This window comes from Acartia tonsa, chromosome 13 (genome assembly GCF_053477335.1).
Source record: "Acartia tonsa isolate MP-2025a chromosome 13, ASM5347733v1, whole genome shotgun sequence".
NCBI classification, from domain to species: domain Eukaryota; kingdom Metazoa; phylum Arthropoda; class Copepoda; order Calanoida; family Acartiidae; genus Acartia; species Acartia tonsa.
Window position 1 is genome coordinate 39,773,326 of NC_137272.1, and position 26,480 is coordinate 39,799,805.

General features: G+C 31.6%; 1 protein-coding gene across 1 annotated transcript in view; it reads right to left on the bottom strand.

Annotated features, from left to right (window-relative positions):
* Positions 1-26,480, bottom strand: part of LOC145335304 (uncharacterized) — a 60,528-nt gene that overhangs the window by 30,711 nt on the left and 3,337 nt on the right. Inside the window, exons 3-9 of the mRNA XM_080181040.1 lie at positions 22,518-22,618; positions 22,218-22,316; positions 17,772-17,885; positions 17,190-17,239; positions 16,809-16,878; positions 12,827-12,921; positions 6,770-6,803 (exon numbers count right to left, since the gene is read on the bottom strand). Coding sequence (XP_080037166.1) covers positions 6,770-6,803; positions 12,827-12,921; positions 16,809-16,878; positions 17,190-17,239; positions 17,772-17,885; positions 22,218-22,316; positions 22,518-22,618 — 563 coding nt within the window. The remainder of the gene's footprint in view (positions 1-6,769; positions 6,804-12,826; positions 12,922-16,808; positions 16,879-17,189; positions 17,240-17,771; positions 17,886-22,217; positions 22,317-22,517; positions 22,619-26,480) is intronic.

Here is a 26,480-nt window from a genome sequence, read left to right on the forward strand (position 1 = left end):
TGGAAAAACAGATGCAATAAACAACTAATCTTGGCTGTTTAGTTTTGACAATGCCAGTTTTCATCAACCAATGTGTCCCACCCCCCAAGAAAATAGCTTAAAACCACCACAGGACCAATAGGTATATACCCTGAAGAGTAGAATCCAATTGGTTCAGTGGTCACCGAGATCTTAAGGGACAGACAGACGGACAGACATCAAGCTACTTTGTATTATAGATGATATAAAAAGCTTCGTCAAATGTTTTAAATGGACATTCAGGACTTTCTGATATCGATTACAGGGTGCTACTGTCCTTCTCATTCTGTTTTCTCATGTTATTATAGACAGACTTTATTTAATTTTTCGTCCATTTTTCCCTCCCTGTATACAACTTTTATTGTACCCAGGGAGGTAGGGAACATTGGACTGAAATTACCTTCCTAGCTGGTCCAAAAACTCTAGGTACTTTAATTCAAGTTTATCGCCACCAGGGATCTGATGGGTTTAAGACAATAGCCGATAAAAGATGTACATTCCCAAAAATACCCCTACTGTAATTTGCCATCAGTGGTTGAAACGTTTCGACACTATACTAAATTAACTAACCAATTAAAATTCAGTAAAAGTCCCCAAAGATGTTAAGCAAACAAAAATGAAAATGTTATTGTAAAACTTTGGGAACTAGCATAGAGAGAGGTGAACAATGGACTGTTTATTACACTAGTCCCCAAAGTTTTACAATAACGTTTTCTTATTGGCTGGCTTAACAACTTTGGGGACTTTTATTGGTTTTTGAATGGTTAGGTTATTAAGTACTAGCAGCTTCGCCCCTAGCCTCAAGGAGCTTTGCCCCATGAGGTATTTTTTAAAAAAAAAATTTTAAAATAAAAAATAAAAAAATAAAATTCTGGTGCTGCGCCCATAATTTATGAGCATCACCAGAATATTTTTTTTTGGGGGGGGGGGAATTTTCATTTTTTGGGGGGTTGGGGTTGTCCCACCCCTCAAGAAAATAGCTTAAAACCACAACAGGACCAATAGGTATATACCCTGAAGAGTAGAATCTGATTGGTTCAGTTGTTACTGAGATCTTAAGGGACAGCCAGATGGACAGACAGATAGACAGAAAGACATCGTTCTACTTTGTATTATAGATATTAAATAATTCAGTAAAAGTGCCCAAAGTTGTTAAGCAAACGAATAAGAAAATTTATGTTTTGAGATTTCTAATATAAAATTTACTGTAAGATAAAGATTTTCTGAAAAAATTGTTCTAGCTTCAAAAATAAGGAAATTACATCCATTTAACATTTTAATTAACCTTAAAAAGAAAGTTGTTAAATGAAAGGGTTAAGTAAGCAAAACATGACTTTGTCTCACTTAAAGTCGGAAATTTATTATTTAACAGGGAACATGCACAATTTTTTTTGCCATCTAACTCTAATAGGATCTGAGATGATATGTGGGGGGGGGGGGGGATTAAACTACTAAGGTCCGGAAATGGGCCTGATTGTTAAGTGTTAGCAACCTTTATTTTTAGGTCCTTTTTTTCTTAAAAACTTCAAACTAATAAAAATATAAAAAAAACTAACTAAAATGTACAATTTCTACTATGTCGATTTAAATATATGATATGTTTTCTTGAATGTATCATTCCAGTTTTGTCTCTATTGAAAGTAGAATGATACATTACTATTATGTCGATATAAATAAGGAAATCAATGTTTATGAATACGCTGATATGTAAACATGAATGTATGATTCCAGTTTCGCCTCTATTGAAAGTGGAATCTTACATTTCAAAAATCGTATCGGCGTTGAAGATATCTTCACCAAGAGAGGGGAAAGTGGAAGGGTAGATTACAGTTTTATAGGGTCCAAACCATAATCATAGATTATGTTTCTGCTTCTATAAAAATGGATTCAACTCCCTAACTGTAAGAATATTATTAAATTACAGACAAAATATTCAAAACAAATATAGATAAAAATAGAATTAGAGATAGAGAAAGAGATAAATAAAAAGAGAATGAAAAAGAGAGAGAGAGTGAGAGATAGAGACAGAGATAGAAAGAAAGATAAAGAGTGCGAGAGAGATTATAATGTTTAGAGACCAGAATTTAGGTTGCTATTTCCCCTGTCATTAATTAGCCAGTATATCTAGTAAAAGGGTAGGGGATGTGGTAAAGGGGGTAGAAGAGGGGTCGTTGTTTTAGCTCACTACAAGTTTCACTTTATTAGAGTACATGATAATCTTGTGTAATATCAAAGTAATATTAATCTATTATGTATCTTGATTCATTATTGGTAAGGTTAATTTACCCTTACTGACTTTTTGAAAGGATTTTTATCAGTTTCTTTGATCTTTAGACGCAATTTTAATGGACAACATTACATGATGCATATTATGCTTTCGTCAAAAAGAAAAGACATGTAATTTTTTGTCTAATTTTAGTTCTTTAAATATATTTTACGTGTAAGTTTGAACAATACATCTTGACAATATTATAATTTAGCAAATCAGACTTTGAAAGTTTTGTCTTATTTTGTTAAACTGTGTTGATGTTATATAGCCAGAATCTTAAGGTATGAAACATTGAACGATAATTGGTGTACAATCCTCTCACATATATTAATGGTGAAAAAGTTTGAACACTATCTATCTATCTAGTGTTTAAACAATTAGGTCATAATTAAAGAACCAAAAGTTTTTAAGTCCACAAATGGGAAAACGCATTTGAAAAACTTTTTTGACCAGTAGAATATACAATCCAATGTGCAACACGTTTACTAAAGACCTTAATTTAGCCACAATCTTATTTAATTTGTGTAAAACTTTTTTACAGTATTGTAAAAACATTAAATAAAATTTGCATACGGCTTTTTTCAACAAATCCTTGAAAGTAAAATCATGAGTGAAAAAAATCCTTGAACACGTTTGGTGAAGTTTAATTAAAAACAACATGAAAAACAGAAATGTGAAAGCCGGCTTTCTTAAGATTGGTGTCCGTACGTTACAGCACACGTTAGTTAGTAAGAAAAGAGCACTGGTGATTGGATAGATAGAAAAATGTTGTTGTAGGTTAAAACGTTTGATTTGAGTCAACTTTTCAAAGAACCTTCCAAAGATCCATTCTATATAGAAATCATTTTGTGTTTTTTCGAAGGGAAATGTTAAATCTGTATTTATCTCAAATTGATGATGGTATCTTTTATTTGAAAGTTAGGGAGGGATTGAAAAAAATGCGAAAATTATCCCTAGAACCAAAACTTAGGAAACTTCCCCCCCTTCCCCTTTTGGAGACTTGAGGAGGTGAAACATCCCTAAAAACATATCCAATATTCCTACCCCCCTTCAACCCACCTTTGGGCACGCCTATGATTGTGGTGACGTCACACGAGGAAATGAAAGTATAGATTCCAAAATTGAAATGACAAAATCTAATTTCTCATTTCATTATTCAACAAAAGCCAGGGGTCTCAAGGAATAAGAAAATGTTCGATAAATTGATGTACATCCCCAATGATGATACAAAAAATTACCCTTTCTGTAGAATACAATTAGTAGTTAAAATGTATGGACACTGAACTTAATGAACCAACCAATTAAAATTCAATAAAAGTCACCAAAGTTTTTTTTGTAACAGCCCAATGTCCCATCGCTCCCTGATATAATCACATTTTCAAACCAGGAAAATTGAAAATTTCAGGTGAAATTTCCCTTTTTTAAAAGTGGACCACCAATTGTCCCTTGAGTAATTCATTTACACTAATAACCAGAGGTGAAATCTTTTTGCTTCACTGAAAATTCTTTGCCTCACTAAAATTAGTGAGGCTCGCTAAAAATTTAGAGGGGATAATTTTGCCTAACTAAAATAGTGAGGTAGTGAGCTAAAAAAGTTTTTTAAGAATTCACCTCTGTTTAATTTACAATAAAATTTTAGATTAAAATTATTAATGATAAAGTTGGGACATTTTTTGCAATATATGAACTACTAATATATTATGAGATTCTTCCTTCCAAATTTCAATTTCTGTATTAAATAAAAACAAAATTGTATTTCTATTTTATATTCTGTAAAATGATGAAACACACAAAAAGTTACGTTATATACACAAGCAGTTCTTTAGATCTTGAGAGACGAAAAAGAAAAATAATCTATAACCTAGCTAGGTACCTTCACGATCAAAATATCCGTTTTGATTATATTATTCTAAAGCGTGCTTTGGTCACAGAGCAAATAAAATAAGATAAGGACAGGAATACCCCTTTTTTTACTTTTAGCCCCAAAGCCCAAAAATATTTACTCTGTAAGTAAAATTATTCTTTATTTACCTACTACAGTGTGTTTTTTTTATGAGAACTTTTTTGAAAGCAATTTTACCCCACTTATAGTTATCAGAATTTAATGATTAATGGCTTATTTTCTTCGTTTTTTAAGGCAATTAATAGAACACCAAAAAAATATTTCAGTTTTTATTTAAAAAGTACAGTAAAATCAAAAATTCAAAACTTAGGTGTCAACATCTAAAAATGGTTTTAGCGCATTTTTCTTATGCTTAAATATTCAACCTTTTGCAAGAATGGCTGCTAAACACTTCAAAGTTGAAATATAGAGCTAAAAATGAATACATATACTATTAGGGACATGTACTAGAACATATTAAAGTTTGAAGGTTATATCTCAACCAGGGAGGGAGTACTGGCCCCCCAAAGTCGACTACAGAAAATCCAATTTTTTTCTTGCAAAGAGTAGAAGATTTAGGCATAAGAAAAATGCGCTAAAACCATTTTTAGATGTTGACACCTAAGTTTTGAATTTTCGATTTTACTATACTTTTTAAATAAAAACTGAAATATTTTTTGGTGTTCTATTAATTGCCTTAAAAAGTGAAGAAAATAAGCCATTAATCATTAAATTCTGAAAACTATAAGTGGGGTAAAATTGCTTTCAAAAAAGTTCTCATAAAAAAACACACTGTAGCTTTAAAACATCTTAAAAATTATGTTAATCATCATAGGCAGGTTGTAGGCTATTTATTTAAGATACTAAGAAGGAAAAGTACAGACATCCCTTAAAGAAAACAAAAGTAACCCCTTTCTAGACCAGTAAAATTTCTTTACTTTAAATCTATGGTGTGTGTTCAGTAATATAAAGAATAAAATAAACATCAATTGGTAATAAGCATAATGTAAAATTGGCTATACCTATTTATAAACACATTAAACCCTTCACATTGGGTAAGATTGTTTGTTTTGCGGACAATTTTACTTCCTTGATCTAACAAAAATGTGCAAGTTTTTCTTTTGCCATTTTATTAATTTTTCTGGTTGAAAATTGTAGACCTTTTTAGAGATCTTTTGTGTCTAATAGATGCACATGGCACATAAAAAAAAACAATATAAAACTGTCACAATTCCTTATTTCGAAACCATTGTGCATGCTTAAATTGGGCATCAATAAATTTGATTGTTATGGGTTCCTAAACGGTTTAACAATAAAGTTCTCTAAACACACGTCTATATGGAGAAATCTTTATATCAAGTGTAGAAACAGCACGAACTTTTAAGGATCAATTGAAGAAAAGAATGAATAGAAACTCAAAAAATTAATAAACAAAAATTATGAGTTTTTATTGGTTTAATATCAAGTTTTCCAAATGCATGTTTTCATAGAAAATTGTGAAAAGAACACAATAAATTTTAAGAACAACATATATGTGTGAAGTGAAGAAAACAACCTATACAAATCTTTAAGTTGAAAAAATTACTTTTTGTTTTTAAAATTATTAAGTTTCTCCTCTTTAATCAATTAATCTTTATGGTTTGACACATATGATTATGCATATAGCGGTAAACCCGCCAATTAATTAAAGCATGTAAGAATTTGGAAAAAAACAAGGATGAAATTTGTACATGTAAAAAAAAATAATTTAATATTATGTTAAGTTTGCTTATACTGTTGATTTAAGTCTTAGACACGATCTCGCATACGTTGGTGTAATATTGATGTACAGAAGGAATACTTTTGTTTGGGTTCCAGTATAATTCACATCCAATGTTCTCTCCCTCCCTTATGAAAGCTCTAACATAAAAAAGAACAATAATATACTTTTTATATTTTTATCTAAAGACAAACGTACAGACAGACATACGAAATAATGTGTAGTTTAGATGTGCATATGTCATATGAATCTCTATTAAAATTTTCAGTTGTCTTCTATAGCAGCCAAGAAAATCACATTTCCCCCATAGCAAATTACGAACTGACTGACAGACTGACAAAGTGAATTATAGAGTAGCAGTGCCACTAAAACAAGTATGACAACATCCTGAACTAAATAAGCAGAATATAAATGCAAAAGTCTAAACAAAATTGTTGTATAGCTCCTTAAATATATGATACTGTTTAAGGAAATACTTACACTTTAGGACTTGATTATAGAGATGCTGCGCTTTTAATATTGAAATTTTTTTGTCCTAGGAATCAGTATGCCAAAATCCAGATATATAGAAAATTATATCAAATAAAAAGATGTTGTCATAAAAGTTAAGAATCAACATGTATTAAACGGACGTGCGGACTTTCTGGTAACGATTGTAGAGTTGTTACGCTTCCTAAATCGAACCTAATTGTTACAGGAATCATACTGCAAAGTTTTATACCGATAGGACAAATCTAACCTGCCCAAATTAACGGAAAAAGCTAACCGTTTCGAACGGATGTAAGGACGGACGATATTTAATTACAGAGTGGCTTTGCTACTAAAAAAGTGTTTAACTTACCAAAATCTGGACTCAACACTGTATCCAAACACTCCTTAACACGAAAAATAAATTAATGAAAAAAATACATAAAAAATAAATTAAAGAAAAATTAGTTACTACATATAGATTTTACTTTTATCTTAACTTGGGCGGTGTAGGTTTTTACAACCCCATCCAAAAAAGTATTTAATAGAGTAAGGTTAAGGTTTATCCTATTTTATAAAGTAATAAGAGTTTTTTTTGTTTGAGGCATAAGATCTCTATTTTGGTTAAGCTTTATATAGTTCTAAGTCTTAGGATGGTTTTAATCTATTTTTTAGTCACCCCTTGCCACTTTGAATACAGAACCTCTAGATGCTAAAGGTGTATTTGTAAGCAACATAAATAATATGTCACTTCTTTTAGGATAAACAGTTTTTTTCTAGAAAGTAAATAGGTATACAAATTTATTTTCGTTTCAGTAAAGTGTTTTGGTACACTAAAAAAATACACGAAAAATAAAACATTTTAATGACCTGTTATTTAGGTTTATTACGGGTCTTTGTCCGATGGCAAGGAAAGGTTAAGTGAAGAAAAAACTTTTGTTCTTTTTAAGTTTCTTTTGTGAGAGATTTACATCATTCATCATTCTTAGGTTATATCAGACGGATTGACAGACAAAAATAGCTTTGTATACGGTCATAGAAGCGTAGAAGGGTTATAATCTAACATATACACTAACTATTTTGTAATAGGGCACTCTAGGAGCATTTACTCTAATACAACGTTTCTTAGTAAGTGAGGGAAGAAGACAGTTATAAAGATGCTTCGCATCTTCTAAAATACCGTGTTAATTTATGCTAACTTTCATCAGGTTTCATTAGATAATTTTATCCCTTAGGCAAAGTTTGAAAATTAGCATCAGATTTTAAACGTGTACCGATTAAAAAAAGTTTCGAATTTTAGAGGACCCCCTCCCCCTTCTATTTGTTAAAACAAGGATGACAACATCCATAAAAGCGAAGCTCTGAAACGGTAGGACAAACGGACATTAACACTTGTATAATGTCAGAACTGAATAATTAGAATGCGAATGTATAAGAGTTAAAGCAAAATTGTAAGTAAATTTGTTGAAAAACTGCTTGATACAGGATAATGTTTATGGACATACTTACATTTTTAGGACTTGATTATAGAGTTGCTTCGCTTATAATATTGTACTTTGTTGTCCCAGGAATCAGTATACCAAAAATCAGACAAATCGGATAATTAGGTCACATATAAATTTGTTGTTAAAAATGTAAAAAAATCAACATGTTTAAAATGGACGTACGGACATTCTGGTAATGATTATAGAGTTGCTACGCTTTCTAACTCGTACCTAACTATTATAGGAATCACCATACAAAGTTTGAAATCGATAGGACAATTCTAACATGCCTAAATTAACGAAAAAAGCTATTTAAAAAAGTAAAAAAATCAACATGTTTAAAATGGACGTACGGACATTTTGGTAATGATTATAGAGTTGCTACGCTTTCTAAATCGTACCTAACTACTAAAGGAATCACCATGCAAAATTTGAAATCGATAGGACAATTCTAACATGTCTAAATTAACGAAAAAAGCTATACGTTACGGACGGACGGACCGACCCTAATTATAGAAAAGCTTCGCTTTTAAAAATAGCCAATTCTAATAATATTAATCTGTAGTATAGACAGCTTTCTGTTGATATTAAAATGTAAAATTATAAGATTATTCAAAGTTTTGTTGGCCCTTAGGGGCAGAAGGCCCATCTTAACAAAAACCTGTAATAGTTATTTCTCGCATCGTATTATAAACGGCTTTCCGCGGATATAGAATGTACAATTATGAGATTAAAACTAGTTTTAATCTTATAATTGTACATTTCTATATTCGTAGAAAGCTGGATATAATACGATGCTAGAATAGTTTTTTCGTATGGATGAGAACCGGTTCCTATCCACCGGATTCGAATGAATACGAGAAAATTAATTATTATTTTCATTTTATTTTACGTAAAAAATTGTCTATACTACGATATGATTCACGATTTTTCAGTTCTAATCCAGCGGATATTAATCGGTTTCGAATCCATACTGGAATTAAGTTTCTAAATATCTTATAACTCCAAATACAATTATTTTTAAGTTTAGTTTAAATACCAGAATATATTGCTGTATACAAAAAGATTTCAATGTTGACCACAAAGGATATTGCTTAATATTTTTTGGCCTAAAAGTCTAAAAAAAATGTTATTTAGGAAAATCAACACTTTCTCTTTATAATAATTACTCATTATCGAGAATTTTTTAATTGGCATGTTTAAAATACCATTATGCCTAGAAACAAGGATGACAACATCCATAAAAACAATCCTCATAAAATGATTTTAAAATACAGAACTTTTTTGAAATGCTAGCTTTAATTACGTAAAAAAATTATTTTTTAATGAGTTATTAGTTTTTAAAAAGATAAAAATGATTCTATTATTTCTAAGTTTTTTCTTGTCATAATAAAACTGTACTAAAAAATATGTTGTTTAAGGGTACATTTAGAAAAAAGGAAGAAAAATCGTATTCAAAAACACTATGATAATAAAGTATTCAAAACATTTTAAATTTTCATACGATCATTTTTATCAAGAAATTTAATTAAACTTAGGAAAAATGTTTTCTTATGCTGTTAGTATATCAACATAAAACTGTTGTTTTGGTATTATTGGCTTTAAAAATCTATGAAATTAGTTTTTACATCATTATGTCAATAATATATCAGTTATGAACATATTTATGTACCCTCCCAATTATAACAAACAAAATAACATCTATTGTTATTCAATGTACCAACATTATGTCAAGAATATGTCACTTATAAACATATTTATTTATGATCTAATAGTCGACAATCAACGGTAAACTGATGTAAACTACCAATTATAACAAACAAAATAACAACTCCTGTTAATCAATGTACCAACATTACAACATTATGTCAATAATATGTCACTTATGAACATATTTATTTATGAATCAATAGTCGACAATGAACAGTAAATTGATGTAAACTCCCAATTATAACAAACAAAATAATATCTCCTGTTAATCAATGTACCAACGTTACAACATTATGTCAATAATATGTCACTTATGAACATATTTATTATAATGATCTAATATTCGACAATAAACAGTAAATTGATGTAAACTCCCAATTATAACAAACAAAATAACATCTCCTGTTAATCAATGTACCAACATTACAACATTATGTCAATAATATGTCACTTATAAACATATTTATTTATGATCTAATAGTCGACAATGAACAGTAAATTGATGTACCCTCCCAATTATAACAAACAAAATTACATCTCCTGTAAATTAATGCACCAACCAATAAAGATCAAATTTCCAAAGTTTTAAAGTCACCGCATGAAAGAGCAATATAAAACTTTGGGTACCAGCATAAAATATTCTCTCCCTATCTGCTTACATTCATGTATGAAGACCTCATAACAAATAAATAAAAAAAACGGAACCTTACAAATAAATAACAGACAGACAATAAGATTAAAGGCCCGGCCCTATTTTGTGTATTATTAGACATAACGCGCCTTGATAATCGGTCAATCGGTTATACAATACACACCACGCATATATCAATACATACGTGATAACTGATTTGGTTGGTGTATGTTCAAAACAGTTAAAATTTCGGGTATTGTCCCTCTCGTGGCAACGCCTCTTAAGGGGCGATGCTTCGTATTTTCACAATGGCGTTTGAGAGGTTTGTTTAAGTTATGTTAGGTGATTGCCCCGCAGGGTTAGGCAATTGACTCTGGAGGAGGTAGAAATAAGAGAAAAGCCACTGTTAAAATACAATGAAACGCCGCTTAAGAGGCGATGCCACGATAGGGGCTATACCCAAAATTTCTAGTAGTAAAGTTTCTTTTTTTAACTAGCGGCTGCGCCGACAGCATATAGGGGCTCTTTATTCAAAGGGGAAAGAAAAAAAGTTTAAATAACAAATAAAAGCAAATAGCACAACCCTAAGGCTAAAAATAAATAGCCTAAAACCATACTGTGATCTATATTGAGCTTCCCTAAAAAGTAGAATTTAATCAGTTCAGTAGTTATTTAAATCTTAAGACACTGACAAAAATCTTACTACTTTTTGTAGAAGGTTTCCTACTCATATAGAAAAGAAACATTGGACTGAAATTTATACTGAACCCTTATTGGTATTCGTTGGCTAAAAATCTTCTGGGTTTTAGGTTGAAGAATGATTAGCCTGTACAATGTAACAGAGTTCATAAGTTTTCATCTAGGAACAGTTTCAAAATAAGAAGTAATTTTGTTGAACATAATTGGTTGGTAGATTAATTTATCATACATTAAAATTTTTAAACTGAATAAATGCTTTTTATCTAAGAATATTTAACATTATTAAAACGCTGAAAACATGTCTTCCTTGAGGGAAGGGTGCGCTAACACCGCCCATTAGTAGTTCGTGATTGTCAAATATTTTAGAAGATTTTCTTTAAAAACAGCACAAAAAAGGTAAATATCTGGTTCTACAGACGACAGACCTTTTCATTGCACGACTATTAGAAGGTATCTATGTTTATGGGTCGAGTCATTACCCCTAATATAGCCAACAACGTTACGTGCTTGACTATTAGAGTAAAGTTTTTGCTTTTTTTTTACGTTTTTACATAAACTCTATCAAACTGCTAGTAAGATGACATAAGATATGTATAAATTTTCGACATGTATTGGTCATTTGACATATCTATCAATTTAAAACCAGCATACGTCTATAGGAGCATAGCTACTCTATAATTGTACTTAATTTTAAGTTTAGTTGTTTGAAAACTGGGCGTTTTCACTTAAAGTACCTTGTTGAGCACTGATTACCCCCTCTATTAGTTTTGAAAATAAAGGATAGATTGTTTGTTTGTCTATTTCTTTGCTTTTAACAATATAGTGTTAGGGCAACGTATGTATAGGCCCGACAAGGTTAGGATCCCCGCAGGAGTTAGGCATTATAAAATCTTGAATGTTGTGCTTTTTAAGAATATATTTGTCCTTGTTTTAATGGTCATATAGCTAGGTAAAGAGCACTGAGAACGATAATGACAAGTCGAAATATGATAAATCTATCAATTATGGAGGCAACTGTAACCTAAGTGGTGTTCATTCAATCCCGCATTTTATTGCATATTTAAAGTGCAGAAAAGACACGGCAGCAAATGATTAAGAGTGAAGTAAAGGGACTTGAAGCAGTTTTCACGCTTGTGTTAATATTTGGAGTTATACTGTTTTGATATTAGAGTAAAACACTATAGCAGAAAGGATTAAATAACTGTATTTCCCTATCGCAATGACCTTTATCAAGTCTCAATTAAGTCTTTGAAAATCAACCAATGGTAACGGGAATATTAACACAGCCAAGTGGCAGAAAAGAATTTGCAAGCAGACAAAAAAGGTCAATGAAAAAGGGGGAAAGTAATTATCTGTATATACATCTACACTACAGTTCTGTTGATTTGATAACATGACACATTGGTCGAAGTGTATGCGCACCGTTTTGTAGCTTAAAGGTAATACGTAAGGGAGTGCCGTTGACAAAGCTAACATACTGTTTCATATTTGACCAGCTTTTCATCATTTTATGGTCAAAAGGAAAGAATAATATACATTTATAGTCAATGATTATTTGTGTAAAATTAATCTTCATAATAAATTTTTGGAAGGCTTTAAACTAGAATGACCCTACTTGCTGTCGGGTTCTAGTCTAGGCCGCACCGCGTCATACTAAAGACGTTAAAATGGTACCTAATGCTCATATATCTAGTAAACAGGCGCACCTAATTACCCTGCACAGTTAGGACTTAAAGACAAATATCGTGCTATTTAATGGGTTGGTTGTCTGCTAGATGTAGTTTAACCTTATATAATGTATCCTATTACAATCGGTTCTCTATAACAATCTTTGGTTCTTATTGGTTAAAATCGAAGAAGAACCCTCCCCCCCCCCTGAAAAACTAAATAAGTGTTGAAGGCTGACCTGATAAGACTGTCGACAATACTCTTGGTCATCTTGGACCTCTTCGACACAGAGAAGATACTCTACGCGACACTCCAGTACGTTCTCATCTACATCTGAATAGATAGATAGATAAATAGATAAATAGATAGGCAGATAGATAGATATATTGGTAAATTAGTGAGTTATTCTATAGTTAAAGTTAGATAATGGAAAGGATGGGTAGACTTCAAGAAAAAAAAATAATAAAGAAAGTTCCAGTATGGCTTTCCAAAACGATTAATATCCGCAGGATTAGAACCGGTTTTCAGCCATACTGACAATCATGTAAAGTCCGGGCCTTCGTTCTATCGGGGCTAACAGAACAGGTTTTAATCTTAGTTTTTTTTTATTTTAATATCTGCGGAAAGCTATCCTTAATACGACGCGATAAATAGATATTCCAGAATGGTTTAGAAAACGATTAATCAGAACGAGTTCTGATTCATTCTAAAAATCTTGTATAGTATCGCATTAAAGACAATTTTCCATGAATAAATAATAATCTGATCATGGAAACAAAACGAAGTAGCGGATTTCGTCGTATTTTCACAGTAGCTTTTGATAGGTTATATAGGTTGAGTAAATGTGAATAATTACCCCGCAGGGTTAGAGCCCCCCGCAGGTGCTAGAAATAGGAGAAAAGCTGCCGTGAAAATACGACTAAACCCACTACTTTGTTTTCTTTCCATGATCAAAATAATCTCTTCTAAACATTATAATTATTGATGAAAAGAAGGTCACTGAGGGTTTGTACTAACCAATCAATATTTGATATTTTTTCTAAAGGTTTTAGCCAACGAATGAGAGAAATGCTTGTTTCTAAAACTTTGAATACCGGTATAATATACAGTCTCATGTCCCCTTAATTTTCTCGAACCAACCAATAGACCCGACCCCCTGATTTATAAGTAGAAATACAATAATTATAGCTTATCCTAAAAGCGCTTCAACCCTATGGGATCCTATTGCGGTGATGTTCTTCTACCCTTACTTAAATCATGATTCATCAGAAATACATTTTTGGAACACAGTAATAGTGTCTGACTGATTATGACGTAACAAAAAAAAATTAGCCAATGAGAGGCCGTTATTGACCAATGGTAAAATTTATAGTGGCCTCTCATTGGCTAATTTTTTTTTGTTACGTCATAATCAGTCAGACACTATTACTGTGTTCACATTTTTGTATATTAAAAGTAAGCATTGCACACCCAACTATGTTAAATAAATATTCTTGGAATTATTATTTAAAAACATGTTATTTTTTTATCCTTCGTATATTTATATACTTAATATGTATGTATGTTACATCAGGGAGGGAGGGGACATTAGATTGCAAATTATACTGGTGCCCAAAGTTTCATAACCTTGTTATATTATCTGTTGTCTATTATTGCTTAATTTATTCCAAACAGAGGTGTCAAAACTTTTCAATCATTAATTTTTATATACAGAAGTGGTAATCTTGGTAATCAATTTGGGTTTATAAAAAAATCGTCCATTGTCTTATCCCTTAAGAACCATGTTAGTATATGCATTCATATCCAATAATAATAAGGGCGTAATAGTATAATATTTAGAAAAATCTAAATACTTCTAAGGGGAAGGGGATAAAGAGTGTTTTATTCTTTGAAAACTTTGAAGTTTTCACTTTGACCCCGCAAAATATTAAAAACATTAGATAATCCCCCTCAAACCTTTGAAGTTCCCTTATTTTAACCCCTTACAATCCTAAAACCTTTTTAAAAAAACACCCCTCACTTTAAAAAGCTTGGATGTCCTTGCCTTTAACTAGTAACATTAGTAGCTACTCTATAATTCAAAATGTCAGTGTGTCTGTCTGTGTAATATAAAATTTAGGAAAAGAACCGTAATTTTCTTGGATGTTATTAAAGATAGAAGTCTGAAATTTAATGTGAGGATTATTTTGACAAAGTAGCAGCCAGGGGCGTCCAAGCTTTTTATTTTGGGGGGAGTAAAATTTTTTTAAGGGGGGTGTAATTCGGTTTTGGGGGGGGTAAAATTTTTTTTACCCCCCCCCCCAAATTTTTACCCCGGGGGTAAAATTGCTTGAGGGGGGTAATTACCCCCCCTAAAATCTGTTAGCAGGGGTAAAATTTGTTTACCCCCCCCAAAATTTACCCCCGGGGTAAAATTTTTGGGGGGGGTAATTTAAATTTTATCAAAAATTTAGTATTAAAAATGCGGCGCGCAAAAATTTTTTTTGTTAGAGATTTTCTATTTTGGGGGGGGGTATTTACCCCCCCAAAATTGTTTGGGGGGGTAAATACCCCCTCCTAAATGGTTGGGGGTGCCTACGGCACCCCCAGGATAGGGGTAAATTTTAAATGGGGGGGGTAAAATGAAAAAAATTTTGGGGGTGCCTACTCGCCCCATTAGCCCCCCCCCCCTTGGACGCCTATGGTAGCAGCTATCCTATAACTTACTTTATCCACCCTCACATATTCTACCCTGTGAAGAATAGATTTTGTTTTCTCAGCTGCTATTAGAGATAAATGTCAATTCTTGTAGATTTCAATGACAATTGAGCAATTGTCTGTTCTATTGGATTTGGAAAACGTAGGTATTGTGAGATATTCTGAGCTTGATCTTTAAATCGTTTTTATGGTGATTTAAACCGGGGCGATTCAGAGGTGAACTGTAGGTGCGTTGGTGTTAAGCCACAGCGCGCCTATAAAACATGGATTTTTAAAAGATTTTCGGCGCGGTGTTGTTAAATCGCCTGCGCACTCACTAAAATATCAATCCGCGCCAGTACAACTTTATTACTTAAGCAGTGTCAGTAAGGTATTTTATATAAAATGCCGTGTCCGTATGGTATTTTATATAAAACATTAATATATAATTTATTTTAAAAATAACTATAAAAATGTTTTCACGATAGTTTTGCAATAAAATATTAAAGTAATTAAAAAAAAATATTTATTTATTAAATAAATCACCCCGATTTGGTTCGGCAATGGCACTCGGTGAGTGCCATTGCCGCGCCGGGCCCGCGCCACTGCCCGATTCAAATCGCCCATGCAAATTCGATTTAAAGATTGATATTAATAATTTGATGGTGCGCCAAATGAATCGCCCCGGTTTAAATCACCTATAAACGATTTAAAGATCGAGCTCTGATAAAATGTTTCTTCCGGCTGGTTAATATACCGTTACCTCCCATCCCCCCCTAAAGACTTTACCACCTACCCTCCACCAACTATGAAACCAATATCTGAGAACTATATTAGCAATCAAAAATGTCACTGTCACAATATCCACGTATTCTATGTATAGTGTGTATACCTAATATCGTAGAACTCCCCGAACAAGTCCCACGCCAATGGTAACAATTATATATTCCAGGGAATTCTACACAAATATTTGTCTCATAATATTTGTCACAAACAGACAAATGCATATTTCTTTATAGACAAAGACAGAGACAAACATTCGAAATAATCATTATTAAGACAAAATAATGCTTTTCTTCTGTCTATTAATATGTAGAAAAAAATCTAAATAATCATTAATTTAGGTTGCTGATACAGTCCTCAGATATTGGTCAATACGTTTCTCCATGGTCAGGGGGATGGTTTTAACGTCATAAGGAGGAGGAAGGGGGATATCGTTATATTAGCCAGCTGGGAGAAACATTTAATTAGGATATGCTAGAATATCTCACAATATCCACGTATTCTATAAATCCATTTTTATACAGTACAATATATTAATTGAGCTGCATTAATATTAACAAAAAAATTAGGTAACTGTTTTTAAAAATGCGGGGAGAGATGGGACAATTTCAGTTGAATTAATATTAGCACACCTACATTTACAGCTCACCAGTTACCACATACAAAATTTAGCACCCAAGATCTTGGAAGAGGGGGTGGGGGATTTATGCATTACATTAGCCATTGTCATATCCCTGAAATATGTTTTCAAAATATCTTACCTACAGGTGGCAGGTTCGAGTCAAAACAGAAGTTCTGGTACTTGGTGCATTCAGCAGAAAACTCTTCCTCCTTTAAAAAATAGATTGTCTATAGTATTTTTTTTCTTATTATGCACATTTAGATATAAAGATAAACAAATAGCCTATAACCACCTTAAGATATTCATAAAATTCCCTGAAAAGTACAATCCCTTAGGGCCAGAAATTTCTGAGATCTTTTGCTTTAGACAAAAAGAACATTGATACTTTATATTATAGAATATCTATTAAACTAGATAATTGATATTTTTCTAATGTAATATAAACTTTATTTGTACATCATAATTATACAGACAAATTTTTCGAATTATGGAGTAGCTACGCAACTAGAAAAAACTATACCTTTAAACATTTGGCAGTCTCCAAACAGGAGGCTATCAGCTTTTGAGTACCTTGAATTTTAAAAATAAAATTAATAACAAGAAGTACACAATCACACACATACATAGCAGGGATCTAAAGGGATAAGACAATGACCGGTAAATTTATATACATCCCCAATGATGATACACAAAATTGCCCTCTCATTAGATTAAAATTAGTTGTTGAAATGTTTGAACACACAACTTAACAAAGCAACCAATCAAAATTCACTAAAGTCCCCAAAATTTTTAAGCCAACAAATAATTCAACTCTTGTGTGTAAGGGTACTCTGTAATCAATTTATTTTGTCTGTCCTTCCGTCCGTAAAGCTATGGAGAATTTGGTTTTCTAAAATGGTATTTAGGAAAGACAGCTGAAATTCTTTATGAATAATTCGTGATTTTAAAAAAGGATTTATCTTGTTTTTATTAACAACTTATCCTACCAAATTCTATTTAAATCACTTTGTCCGTTTATCCAAACATGATTTCTTTGCGCTTCGCTACCTTTTCGTCCTTGTTCTTTTTAACCGAGCAGACTAAATATTAAGTAATACCATACCTATAGAAATGTTTGCCTTGGAAACCATGGGTGTAATCCTGGGCATAATTTCGGGTGCTTCGGGCTGGGTGCAGTTTGGGTACTTGTACACGGGCTGTCCTATCACATTTCCACCTAGATAGATAGATAGATAGTTGGTAAGATGGATAGTTTAGGTACTTGTACATGTACACTGGCTGTCCTATCACATTTCCACTTAGATAACTAGTTGGATGGTTAGATAGATAGTTTGATACATAATAGTTTATGTATTTGTTGACTTAATAGATAGCTATGAAGTTGAGATATTGGATAGATGGGATGATTATATACCTAAGGGATGCCCCATTACATTTCCTTCGAAATAGATAGATGGATGGATAGGAAGATAAGTAGATATGAAGGTGAGATATAAATAGATGTACATATACACAGGATACCCTATTAAATACCTAATGGAAAATTAGGATTCAGATACACATGAAGTAAGGATCCTTTGGCCAATACTAGATTGGTAAGCTTCCGCACAGATGAATGTTATATATTTACATTACAATCTGACAAATAGCTATCAAGGAAACTGCTTTATAATTACATCAACTCGGCCTAATGGCCTTGAAGTACATTGGTAGTAAGATAAAAAAAAAATTAGAAAGAAAGATAGATAGGTAGCTTTATAAAATTTCAACATAAATTTTTACATATATTTCAAGCATATTCTTTTGTATCTAAAACCAATTAAAGAATCTGAAATGAAGTGACAAAAAGTGTTAAAACTTATCTAAAAATAATCTTATTATGTAATAGGATTGTTAATAAGAAGTCATGGAGTGATTTTAAGTTATTTGGACAGTAATCATTGTAATTAAAGATAAATAATAAACTTTATATTTGCTAGTGCAAAAATCATAGTCCCCCCCCCTTGAAGCCTGAAGGCTTAACCCAGCGGGGGTATGTTAAACCTAACCTACCCAAAGCTAATCTGAAATAAACATCTAACACACTTTTCTTGAACTAACAAGAACTATTATAAATAATAGGAGTTTTGGAATCATCCTATGAATCTTAAAACTTTAATAAAGACTCCTGTAACGATGAAGTATAAATATAAAAAAATATAGAAAGATTAAATTTGATATGTTTCTTCTTAATTTTTTTTTGATTTTCAAAGCTCAGTGTTTGTGCATGTTATTATCTTTGCTAAAGTTAGAATTATAAGTAGAGCAGGGGGGGGGGAGGATAGTCCACTGGAAAATAAGCAACTCTAAGGTAATAATTATAGCATCTCATCATGAAAAGTAATCTAGGTTTTCTCCTTGAAGATGATTAAAGTCCCTCCACAGATTATGACGTTATACGATAAAATAACCAATGAGAGACCAGCATAAATTTTACCATTGGTGTATACTGGCCTCTCATTGGCTATTCTATCGCATGACGTCATAATCTGTGGAGGAACTTTAATCATCCTCTTTCTCCTTATTACATAATAAAATGGAAATTAATTAAGTTAAAACAATCGCAAAATGATAATCTAAATTCTAGTTTACTAATTGCAGATATAACTAGTAAAAACCTAAAAAAAAACCAAAAATTTATTGTTCATTGATTATTGAAAACTTAAAAAATGTGTAACTAGTTCAAATTAGATCTATGAAGTACAAAAAAAACACAAGATATAATCTAATACTTTGTAATTATGAACAATTAATTTTGCTTCCTTATATTCTAAATATTCTTTTTTTCAATCTCAAAAACCGTAAGGAAAAATATAGTTAACCCAATACCCATTTGAAATGAAGTAACCTATCCTTAAAAAGAAAATAACCTAATTTGTAAGCCAGCAATCTATGGGCCTAATTCTAAGTCAGGGATAGTAGAGGATTAGGTCCTTAATTTCTTTTATAGATTTTTCATTTAAATTGTTAAAAGGTAACCAAGTTGTATTAAAAAAAATAGCCTAAAACCAGGCTTAAATCTAAAATTAGTATGGCCTAAAACTGTCCCATGACCTATGTGAAGGATACCAATAAAAGAAGAAGTTTAGTTTAGTACAAAAACCTTACTACTTTATACTAAGATTATCTATACTTGAAACCAAAAATGTATTAGTTTAAAAATGACATTTCAAAGTGCATAAAAAAAAACTAATTTTATATATGATATGCAGTGTTTTAACCAACTTTGCATGTGAAAGTATGCTTTTCATTTACTGGATATCAAGATAGAAAGATAGATATCCTTTCTATCTATGAACATCCAGCATCTTTGCATGTAAAAATACAATTTCATGCATTGTCTATCTATCTATCTTGATGTCTATCTATCTATAATCATAACTAGGGTTGGGCCGGATATCCGGTTTGGTCGGATATCCAGCCATTTTCAATATCCGGCCGGATACCGTATATAAAAACTATCCGGATACCGGATATTCGGCTGATTTATAATGCCGGATATCGGGCGTTAGCCAGACATCCGGACGGATACCGGATATCCGACATTAGAAATCAGCCGGTTACCGGATATCCGGCATTATAAATCTGCCGGATATCAGGTATCCGGCCCAACCCTAATCATAACTATAGCATCTTTGCATGTAAAAATATAGTTTACATCATTTTAACAACCCATTTCAGTTGCTGGTTTTATGCTTATATGTATTTTTAGGCCTGGCCGATTTTTCAAAACATTTTCAGGCCTTTCATTATGTTGTCATCGTTCATTTTATAATTTTTTAAAAACAAGTTTGATTTTTTATGAGAAATTATTTTACCCAAAAATTTACCCAAAATTACCCAAAAATCATTTAAGAAGTACAATTCTGTTCTTAAATAAGATAGCAACCGATGGATTTCGCTAACCGCTGAACCGATATGGTTCTCCTTTACAATGTAGCTTCTCATATGGCTTAGGAAGGTTTATAACTATTTTAGGGAAGGGTACAACCACCCTCCCATGACTAATCACCTCTAGAAAAACAGAATTAGACAGCGTACATAGCCTATTGATAGAGTAGACGCAAAATTTATTACTTTTAAATCACAAAAAGCCTAAAATTCAACGCCTTTTACTCATTACCCATAAATTCATGAGCGTCTCATTTTTTGCCTGTTTTGCAAATTATGCAATAGTCATTGCAAAAATACATAAACAGGATAGATAGATAGGAACATAATTACCTATTTTCTAATTGATAGATTTATGATGATAGTTGTATGTTTTTAAATAAAAATTAATCCAGAAAAAGAGACATAGAACAATGGATGAATCTTTTCTGAAATGTTTATATTTTGATTGCTTAAAAGTATTAAAAGGATGAATGTTTTAAAGTTTTATTTCAACTGCAGTTCCCTTATTGGGACAAAGTGTCTTAAAAATCAGCCGTTTGATGTCATAATAATGAGGGAGATAAGAGGAGATATGGGAAAGAAAACCCTTAAAAAATAAATGGATAATCCCTCATTCTTATGACGTCTCATGGCTGATATTTTGAGACACTTAGTCCCCCTACCCTTTACCTTAATTTTTTCAATTAGATAAGATATAAACTTTTGTTAAAACAATTGCAATTATGTTCTTTTAAGCCATTTCCCTATCATTAGATTAGCAACAACAATGTTGTTGAACTTCTTCTGGGTAACCTGTTGTTGATATCATCAGGGATTTTAAGGGATAAGACAATGGCCCATAAATTTTTGTACATTTCTAATGATAATGGACAAAATTACCCCTTCTGTAGATCAAAATTATAAGTTGTACACTATTAGTCTGGTATCAACCAATCGAATTCAATAAAAGTACCCAAAGTTTTTAAGCAAACGAATAAGATAACAGAGTTATAAAACTCTGGGTACCAGTGTAATTACCAGTCCAATGTCCCCCTCCATCTCTGGAAATCATGGAAATTAAAGATTTTATCTCATCCAGACGAAAAACAGTTTTAAAATTTCCTGATAAACTCTAATTTGTTGTTTGGTTCAAAATGTGCATAGCAACATTAATTTATTTTTTTTAAAAGACGTTAAATTTTAAAGAAAGAATTCATAAAATCTAAATATGTGTAGTTATACAATTTTACCCATTGAAATTAAAGTCCTAACACTTTTAAGGGTTTACCTTTTAAGACGTACAGTTAAAGAGAAAATTATTTCTAACTAATTGTACGAATAACTAAGTCAGAAGATCAATATTAACGCTGTACTGAAAATTTCACACTTAATCAACTATTACACCAATAGTTGACAATAAAAAATAGCATTTTTTCTTATGCATACTGCTTTGTATTTCAAACTTTTTTGGTTACAAGGCTCAAAAAAACCAAACACAATTTGACTTTTGTTCAATAAAACGTCAGGCAACTAGGAAAAACATTTCTACTAGAAAAAAATATCTTTAAAAAGAGCGCAGAGCAACATTCTAGTTCTATAAATCGCCACTAGGTGGTGGTAATTTAAATCAACTTACCAACTCCATAGTTGCAGACCAAGAAGTTTTCATATTTTCCATCCTCTTGCAGAAATGGAAACATATTGTGATCAACTTCTATTTGCAACCAGCCACAGCCTAGATTAGATGCATTTTAGTATTAACTGCTACTTTGTCAGGCGCTTAAATAATCAGTAACACTTGTGATAAACATAATAACTCCTTATGTAGCTTAAAATTATCTGTTGAAAGGTTTGAGCAATAATAGTTTTAAGCAACCAATCAGAATTTAATAAAAGTACCCAAAGTTTTTAAAGCCATCCAATGCGAGATACTTACCAATATGAGTTGTATGTCCCCAAAGCATCTGTGTGACCAGAATTGTGCTTGGATCCAGGTTCACTGGCTGGAAATCCATCAGGTCTGCCCGTGCCAATTTCCTATACAGCAAAATTCTTTTATAAAAGTAACAGGATGTCTATGAGTCCTTATATCTGTTTGTACCGAAGGATCTCGCTAACCGCTACAATCTTTCCTGTACACTGTAGCTTTATTGGTCCTGGGGGATTATTACTATTTTGGGGGAGGGTACCTCCAACTTCTCAAGGAAAATCATCCCAAGAAAAATATGCCTTCCCCTTAAAAAATCTCACAAAACGCCTATCATAGAAAATGCCTATTTAAACAAGTCTATCTTTAAGATACTAACTACATATTTTTTAAATGCCCTGGTTTTATTTGTATTTATCATTAGATTAATAAGGATTAAATTTGTTATAATATTCAAGTAGCTAAGCTATTCTTCAATTTAAGATGTCTGTCTGTCCGTCCTTCTTGATCAATAATTATCTATTTAAAGCTATGTCGAGAAACACGTGCTTACGGGCTGCAAGATGAACGTACAGACAAAGTGAAATAAAGAGTAGCTTCACCTCTTAAAATGAATAATATATAAAATGTAAACAAATTATGTTTATGTAATTTCTAAAAACAAAAATACAATTTTCCTTGTTTTTATATTAAATTATTCTGTTTATGATTTGTTTTCTTGTCTGTTATTTAGAAAAAAAACATGTTTCTGTACAAAACTTAAGTTTGTTTCTTATAAAACTTGATGCAAATTTTCTTATTGTCTTACAGGCAGAATTCAGGTGATACAAAATTATATAAGTTTTCGTGTAAATTTACCATTTAAAACAACGTCAAAGAAATATATATTTTATATCAGAGAGAGAGAGAGGACAATTGGCTGTTTTAGTCCTCAAAGTCTTATAATAAAGTTTTCTCATCCGTTGGCATAATAACTTTGGGGACTTTGATTGGTAGGTTCTTGTAGTTGAGTGTTCAAACGTTTCAACCAATAAGTTTATTTAATTTATCGGACATTGTCTTATCCCTGATTTTAGATCCATTGTTCCATCCATATATCCCTGAAATCCATAATACATATATACGTGAGTTTTCACAAGTAGAAATGAATAGGATTCGAAGCCGTGATGAAAAGGTTTTCCAGTAGTGGATTAGAACCTGTTCTCAGCTATACTGAAAAAATGATCTATAGCATCGTATTATATCCAGTTTTCTACGAATATAAAAATAATGTACAATCATAAGATTAAAACCATTTTTTAGCCCGTAGCTTCGGCCTTTTGGGGCTAATAAAATGGTTTTAATCTTGTAATTGTAAATTTTTATATCCCCGGTAAGCTGTTTATAATACGATGCGATATATAACTATTCTATAATAAGAAAATTGTCAATCTGTAGTTTTTTTTAAAATCGTAACAATTTTTACCCAGGGTTTTGTTAGGGGCTACTTAAAAGAAGGGGGTGGGGGGGAGTAAGGGTTAAAGTTTCAATTGTTTTGAGAGTCAAACCCCTTTACCATTTTCAATCTACATGGCGAAAATAACAAATTGCGCTGTTAATACATAGGCAGAAATGATGGCTTACCACTGAACACAATTTTTAATAGTTTCTTTAACTTTTACTTTCTTAAATTAAGTATGCATACCACATACGGACTAACAATGTTCTTTTAACTTGTATGACAGAGGCTATAAAGAGTAGTGGATATTAAACATTTTGGTTTGGATACTTTAGGACGATTCCATCCAACACATTTACTATTTTTTATAAACGTTATTTTGTCATCATTATCGATTTCTAAAAAAATTAACTACTTTTTATCTCTTTTAATTTGGTAAAGACATAAAACAAAAAAGCGTGTTATTAAATAGTTTAGCTTCCCTCACCCTGTATGTGTATGTCTGTCTGTCTGTACTGCCTTTTTTTCTTTTGGTTGTTTTTAAGCAGCTTATAGTGCCTAAGAAAAAATGACGCCATACAATAAAAATGACCAATAATAGGCTAGTATACATTGTAATTGACCAATGGTAAATGTATACTGGCCTATCATTGGTCATTTGTATTGTTAAGCACTATGCTTCTTGTATTTTAATTATTTTAATATTTGACTATTTAATATAGTAGAAACAATTATTTAACTATTATATACTATATTAAAGAATTTTAGATTTGAACTTGTCGTATGAAATTGATTTTTTGCTGTACTGTGTCTAAGAAGTAACGCAGTAACAACAAGAAAGCTACATATTAGATTAATAAACCAGAGGAAATTGTTATAAAGAATTAATTGATTGTTAGTACCCTATTTAATGTATCTATTGTTAGTACTCATTGCTATTGCATTACTTTTTTGTGGGGGTTAATTTTTCTAGGGATTTCTCTTAGAAGGATGGTAGTACCCTCCCCCAAAATAGTTATAAACCTTCCCAGGACCTATGAGAAGCTACCCTGTAAAAGAGAACCATATCGATTTAGCGGTTAGCGAGATCCTTAAGTACAAACAAACAGACGGACATCCTGTTACTTTAATATGAGGATTATGAAACAATTAGGAATGTTTTAATATGCGGTATTGAAGGCACATCCATAGTTGCATGTCGTTTGAAAGCTTGACCCTCTACTGTGAAGTGTTAACACAAAACGAATTTTTTTTTGCAAGAATAAAGTAGCTGAATAATCAAACATAATCCTATCATATAAAGTAGTAAGGTTTTTCAGTCTTTAGCTTCAGATCTTAAAAACTACTGGTAGCTGAACTGTTTAAATTTTTCATTTTAGGAAAGCTTAACATTGGTCCCAGGATGGTGTAAGGCTATTTCATTATTAGATTTAAGAATATTCTTGTAATATTACCTTTTCTTCCCTACCAATTCTTTGAATTGCATGAATATTTTTTGCTGTTTTTGCAAAACTATTTTAATTTCGCATTCTAAGCCCAAGACCACCCAAAAATAGCTAAATGGTGTTACTACAAGATTACCACAAGTAAGTTTAATTAATAGCATAAACATTAAGAAAATAAGGATAGGTCAATTGGGGATGAAAATATTTTTTTTATTATTATGTTTGAAATTCTGCCGTATGTACCTTGTAAACTAGGGGGAGGCAAGGGTTGTATATTGATTATTTTAAACATTTCCAAATTACACAACTGATGAATTAAATTTTTTTTTTTTTTTTTGGGGGGGGGGGTATTTTTCATTTTTGGGGGGGGTTAGGGGTGTCCCACCCCCCAAGAAAATAGTTATAAACCTTCCCGGTAACTATGAGACGCTACCCTGTAAAGGAGAACCCGATCGGTTCAGCGGTTAGCGAGATCCTTCGCTACAAACAAACAGACAAACACACAAACACACAAATACACAAACACACAAACAGACAGACATCGTTCTACTTTGTATTATAGATAGAATTTGCACTAACATACTTTACTAAAGAATGTTATAAAAATACAACTTTAGCATGCAAAGAAACTAATTTGAGCCATTAGAAATAAAAACTACATGAGTTTTATTTTTGTTTTTTTTCAGGACATGCATGGTTTTCATGGCAAAATTATCTACCTTACTTTTCATTTTCTGTAAGTTTTTAGTTTTACATTTAAACTATTACATTTGAAAAAAAACACTTTTGCCTCCAATCCTGTAAATACGTCAACATACCTGTTTATTTATGCCATTGGACTGTCGATACTATGTCATTCATTACCACTTTTATCTAAAGCCATATAAACGACATAAACCCTTAAAACTATAGATCGATATACAGATTTTCCAAGCATATTTTCAAAATGAGATTATACTTTGACCTAACCCACAAAATATAAATTAAAATTAAGTCCTTTTTTTGAAAAATAAATCGTTATTATCTGTATAATTATAAAATAACTCCCACTGGTTACGCTACTGTCCATAAAAATTGATTTAACCAAAT